The sequence below is a fragment of the Echinococcus granulosus genome, assembly GCF_000524195.1.
Source record: "Echinococcus granulosus chromosome Unknown EG_S00045, whole genome shotgun sequence".
NCBI lineage: Eukaryota > Metazoa > Platyhelminthes > Cestoda > Cyclophyllidea > Taeniidae > Echinococcus > Echinococcus granulosus.
Window position 1 is genome coordinate 139 of NW_020170425.1, and position 6,429 is coordinate 6,567.

The 6,429-nt window shown below is 42.0% G+C and overlaps 2 protein-coding genes across 2 annotated transcripts; one reads left to right on the forward strand and one right to left on the reverse strand. All coding sequences in view use genetic code 11, as the record gives it.

The window, feature by feature from the left end:
• Positions 1–380: 380 nt before the first annotated feature.
• Positions 381–770, forward strand: EGR_05718 (hypothetical protein; the record flags this gene model as incomplete). Its single annotated transcript, XM_024494967.1, has 1 exon — positions 381–770. The coding sequence occupies one exon, from the start codon at positions 381–383 to the stop codon at positions 768–770; it is 390 nt and encodes a 129-aa protein (XP_024350560.1).
• Positions 771–1,301: 531 nt separating this feature from the next.
• EGR_05719 (hypothetical protein) lies at positions 1,302–5,099 on the reverse strand (the record flags this gene model as incomplete). The annotated part of the gene is made up of 5 exons (XM_024494968.1): positions 1,302–1,331; positions 1,556–1,932; positions 2,788–2,874; positions 3,293–3,694; positions 4,373–5,099. 5 exons carry the CDS (start codon positions 5,097–5,099, stop codon positions 1,302–1,304), a joined length of 1,623 nt encoding a protein of 540 aa, XP_024350561.1.
• Positions 5,100–6,429: the final 1,330 nt, after the last annotated feature.

Here is a 6,429-nt window from a genome sequence, read left to right on the forward strand (position 1 = left end):
CTGTGCTAGCTTCATAAGTTCATAGCCACAGTTTATGTTATCTGGAATCATTGGTAGCATTCGACGATGTGTTTACCCAATGTTTTATCTCTGACAGATTTCAAACTAGTGTCACGTTTGCATAATCTTCATCTGATTACAAGTACAAGTGCTTTATGCTGAGGTGCCGGCTATTTAAAATGGACTTCAAAAAGTGGCCATCAAAAGGACCGCCAAATGCTGAAAATGCATAGATCGGTGTCTAACTTGAGCAATTGGCGTTAGGCTCTAGTCATCATGGGCACCAATGGGTGAGAGTGGGAGCAAGGGTTAAGTACCTGTTTGCCTATTCACTTAACCTTCGCACTAGAGGGAGTTTGAGCATAAAAAGGAGCGCCTAGATGAAGATGGGACGTGAAGATATGAAAACGATGCATTTGGAACTCGGTTTTACGTCGTGTGCGCCGGTGATAATGATGCTCTTGGTGGCGTTGACCGAAGGCCAGCCGATCGCGCACGCAATGTGGGGCAAGACGCCGCAACCCACAACCACAGATGTGCTGTTGGACGGCGCTGCCACAACCATGGCCACAGCCACCATCGCCATCTCCGATACCACTGCCACCGCTACTATCAATGACTCCGACATCGCCACAGCCCACACCACTGATCGCCATTCAGATTCAGCCTCGACAGCGTCGACGTCGGCTGCAAAAAGGCCGATATTCGAGAGACTGCGCGAAACCTACCGGGCCGAGGATTATAACTATGACTTTTTGCGAGAAATGTAATGAGTTAGATGAATACATTTCCACTCTCATGCTCATTATCGTGCCCTATCCCCAACTTATTTCCAATATACTTAAAGACACCGTAATCTACCACACCTGTGTGAATATCAATTTTTATCCGACTCCTCAAGCGAGAAATGACCGGACCCGAATAGTAAGATGCAAAACCGTTCGTACATTAAAATGAATGAATTATGAACACTGGTTGACTCTTTTGGTCAGCAGGCACTGTGTGCCAGTAAATAAATAGTGGAGGCGTGAAAATCGGGACGTTTAATCTCACTGTGCAACCGAGACCTCGAAAACGACTTCGGGTTACTTTACTGGATATCCCATGTGGATAAATGACAAAGGCAGCCATATTACTAGAAGTCGGTTCGTATGGCGAGGTCGCAGAACTTTGAAGGCTACACTTGGTGATGTTAAATATGGGAAAAGCTTACCAACAATCTTATTAAGTTTACAGCTGCTAATAGTAAAGTAGTCCTGGTAATATTTCACTGATAATAGTATTACTGTTGACATTGCCCTTTAGTTTGTAGCGAAGTTTTGCGTTGTGTACTTTCAAAAAGAGGAAATAATATTTGACGTAAGACGATAAAGTGCAGACGTAAAATCACAAAAAATTGCAGCATACGTAATCAAATGAAAAAGAAAGCATGAGCTTGTACAATTTCAGTTCATATTCTACACAAAGTTGGCACGCATAAAGTATGAAATCGACAGAGATAAACCGAGATCAGTACTGTCACAGAAGTCAAAAGTACATGAATTAGCTATGAGACGTCGGCAAGGAGGGCGAGGGTGTTGAAGAAGAGGACTTGATCGTGCTGTGGCATGTTGAGGTGGTGCTCAAGATTGGAGAAGAAGGCGTTGCAGCTGCGAATGCGATGCCAGGCAAGCTCCCACAGTAGATTGCCGTCAAGCCAGCTGAGGGCCTGAGTGTAGTGTGCCAGCCCGCTCTCCCCCAGCCATCGCTGCACCCGCTCCACGTCCCACAATCGTACGGCCGGCGAGGGCGCCTGGTAAGCCAGTACAGCCTCTTGCTCCTCCTCCCATTGTTGCTGCGACTGCAGTCTCGAGCTGGCCACACTCTCCTCACCGTTACTCCAGACCAAGAATGCCTGAGACCCACTGCAACTCCCACTCCGAAGACGCGAGACTGCAACCAGAAGTGATGTTTGCCTTAGCACCATGCCAACGCGTTGCTTTAATTACATCGCCCATACCTCTCTCTGCGTCACTGGAACGAAGGTATGTAAAGATACGACTTAAGAACGTTTTTAGAGCCGCATAATGCGCCATAAACTCATTATATCGTTCAATTGGTCAAAATTAAACTAGCCCTTACGATTCGTGATTAAACTGATCTTCCAGTATAAGTCACTGTCTGATCAAAACCAATAATGTGTTCTTGATGCAAATATTCAATGACCTGGTTAGCACGCATTGTATTGAGTGCTGGATATGACGTAGGGAGCAGATTAATCCTAAAACAAAAAGCACCAATTCTTTGGGAAATGAAAAATCTAAGAAGATGATAAAATTCCCACCGAAGGGATCTATATGTAAGAAAAATCATCAAAATATATGCACAGTTTAAAGTTAATAAATCGGGGAAAGTCGCACATCTTTTTAGAGCTTCATAAGAAGCTTCACAGAGGATTTTGCAAAGACAACTAACTTCAAAAGCACGCAAAATGGCAAAGCCTACTGACTACTGGGACACCCAAACCTACTAAATGTCCTAACATACCTGTGACAGGAGTTGTATTTAAACGAGAGCAAAATTATGTGAGCAATAATTGAACCATCTAGAGCACTTGGGAAACCACTTATACTTACACTATATTTGGTCGCTAAAAATTAATTAATAGAGCTATTGCAAGATTGAATATTGATAGACCAAAACACAAAAAGCCAACTCCAAAAATTGAAGAACATTCAACGACTAACACAATACCAACCAGCATTGTATCGTAACTCAAATCTGGAGGCCCAAAAAGAGGAAACTTACAGGTAGAAAAGGATGAGCGCTGACAATTTTGGCAGACAGATGCAGTAGCGCATTCACCAGGGGTTGGAGTTGAAGCATTGCTTGACTCTGAAATGAAAAATAAGCCAGCTGTTGACAAATTATTTTAATAAAGTTTCAAAGCCATATTCAAATACTGCTGGGAAAACAGTGACACTTATGCATCGACCTAATATCGATACCGTTGGTAATCTGGTAATGAAATGCGGAAAATAAGACCATAACGTCCCGACACCATCCCGGTGTTACGATATCGAAACACATAAAGGGAGGCTGTCGGGCGGATATCGGTATAAACACAAAACTGTTTCAATTTTCATAGACTAAGGCGATGAAAAGCTGAATTCACACCATATTTGACTATACATAACCAAGCTTAGCTAAACTGAAGCCAAACTTTCAGTGCTTCAATAAATTAAGATTGGAAAGGACCTGATCCACACTGACAATCTCAATTGAATGAATTTTATAGTTGTTTTTGACATACCTGACAACAATTGCAGACGGACTCCCGGTCCCGTGTGGTTCTTTAGAGCAATAGAGCGCCATGGTGATGCAACGGAAGGTGGAGAGACGGACTCAGAGGGATCGGGATCATCGTCCGTACTGGTGATTGCCCTTACAATCCCGTACTTCGTGAGAGCCAAAGATAGGGACTCGGCAGCCCGCTCGAAGTCATCGCGGTCAGTAAATGATGTGTAGATGACGGTTGCAAGAAGGTAATGGAGCCAGGTTTCCGGTTCGTAGTTGCTTTCCAGAAGCACTGGTACAAGGGCTACACCGTAAGACAGAGCGGAGAGAACCTGCTGCCGGCAAAATGGAGAAGTGCTAAAGGAGTAACTTAGGCAGAGGATCAAAGCAGATGCGTCTTCTAGCGCTTTCTCCATTTCTACAAAACAAAGACGCAAATGTGTGAAAAGCGATTGGCTTAAATAAATAAGGTGATAGGCTTAAAAGGACGCGGATACAAGCTTGACTGTTGAAAAGTGGCATGAGATATCACAAAAGGCAGTGGAACGGCACTAGACTATGTTTATTAACCGTTAAGTTCATTATCACGAAATTCCTTGAATTGCTACAATGGGGACTAGGTAAAGGCATGCTCACAAACCAGTTACGCACTCGGCTAAAACAAAGTTTTGAGCATGAGGACATGAGAAAAGCTACGAGACCAAAACCAAAAGTTTACACGATAGGATAAAAGCCAAATGCTTGGCTGGTCAAATTTGAAAATTTGAATCACATTAAAGAATAGGTTGGCTTGCCCTAAGTCCATTTAAAGTGAAAAAAATGTTATTCAAACTCGCAATATACAACCTACTCGTACTACAAAAATTCTTTTTGTGTCCCACTCACATGGATATTACATTGTCATAAAGACTTAAACGGTTATTCTGATGAGTATTTTAGGATGTTTTGACGGCAGAAAAATGTATCCCATAGTATGCAATACGATCCTGATAGTCATATTCCCAGCATATTGAAGCTAAGTAAACAGCACTTTATGGAAGATGAAAAGGCAAATACGATCCACAAAAGTCCTTATAGGCTATGTAGAAAGACGTACCCATCCTCTCAGGTTCAAAATACACATTGTAGCCGCGTCGTTTAAGTGATCGCTTTAAGAAATCTACAGTTTTGCGATGGTTTGTCCGATTGCAAGCAAAAACAATGTACCCATAGGGATTACCAGTGGCCGAGAGGGGGGTATATTTAATATTTCCCCCTTCGAAGTCCGTCAGTGGTTGAGAAAGTGACCACAAAAAGCCCTCAACCGTTTCCCGACAAGTTGGCGAGCGACTGCTGTCACCAAATTCGCGACAGAGACTAATAAGTGATGGATGCTGAGATAACTGCTCTCTCGTTTCGGATAGGAAGCAAAGTTGCCACAACAACCTTACTACTTCTGTGGCCAAATTGTCTGAGTTAGTGTTAGGAACAGGAGACTGAAGCAATGTATTCACCTTCAATTCAGGAAGAACTTTTGCAATTTCCAACATTGTCGTAATGTCATCGAGAATGTGACCTTCTAGCAGCAGTCGTTTATTAGCATCAAAACGAGTAAGGCCATTAAGTCCACGTAGGAGATCTCGCAGATGATGTTTGTGGAGGGATGAGTACAGATCTTGCGACTTAAGGGCGACTCTGACAGCAGAAAGGAGGTATGTCACATAATCTTCTACGGCGTTGATAGACTTGTTTTCACGTTCATTAACTATAGGTATTAAAAGCAGAAGAGCACACATTTTTAAATATTCGGATTGGCTTCTTGACTTGCGTACCTTGCAGGTCATAAGAAAAGGGCGCAAGATATGCACTCCATTACAGTTGCGATAACTACTCACAGAAACTTGGGTTCGCGTTAAAATATGCAAAAGAATACCAAAAGACCAACAAACTAACACCGTCGTACGCGAATTCTGGACACACTTTGTTGCAACTAAGTCTCTGCAAGAGACAAAGCGCCACAAGCAATCATAAACCCCATGAGTACTTAACTTCTCACATACCCAATTACCGACCATGCAGTGTTGTCTACAAATATGCCATAGTAAGCCGTGCAACTTCGTGAAATTATTGACTTGAGCAGACCGCGAATTTGCCAGAGCGGTAAGTTTGGGTTCTGACACAAAATAATCCAAGCAGTTTTTATAATAGCAAATGAATTTTTCACCACCGCATAGTTTGACGAGATTGGAGGTACATATTTTATTTCCAAGATGATCCGTTAGCTCCCTCAAATCAGTAAGCAGATGAAGGGTACTTGGTAGGTGCAAATTTTCCCTTGGATGAACAGAAAAAAGTGCATCGAGTCGTTCGAGGATATCTGAAAAGTCTTCTTTTTGGGGAATAAACATCGAGGGCGCGAAATTCGAGGAAGCGAAAGAGCACACTAGGAATTACAGCCCTGACAAATTAAAGTAGGCGCAGCCAAGTATATATGACCTGACACAATCGTATCTGGCTTTAAATATTTTTGATATTTGAATAACCAAAAGTTCTTTTAATAGTAAAATGCCGTACAAGTTTTAATCAGCTAGTCAAATATCTATTTAAGGCTGTTATAGCAGAAAGGGGCAATTAGTAAAAACGTTTTCATTGAAAATGTCCACATACGCTTATAATCTGCGTTTTTGAAGTTTACTTTTTAAGATAAGATTATAGGCACTGTTTCGCATGTTTTCATTATTGCAGAAATAATTGATCTAAAAAAGTGGCAATTCAGCTCAATACCTAATTTGGCAAAAAATTGTAGTGATTGCGCAGCTCGATATTGTTTTCATCAATGCTTGAAATTTATTTAGCTGAAACAACAATCTTCAACGTACCCCTTCATGCTGCTTTGGTTAGTTATACGAGCAAATACAAGCAAATTCTCTAAAATTAGTTGTAGTGAACCGAAGCCTCCCTAGGGACAAAAGAAGCTATGATACTTAGGCAGAATATACACATTCGACGTGCAGTAGGACTTATGGCTATTAGGATGGCCTGCATTTAAGCCTATTCTGCAAAGGGGGAAGCGGTGCAGAACTATAGTGTTTCCTTCATAAAAATGAGAGTTAAAAATTAGTATATTACAGGGTTTCTCTCCTTTTTGAGCGTCGTCTAATGCTGCGAGAAAAT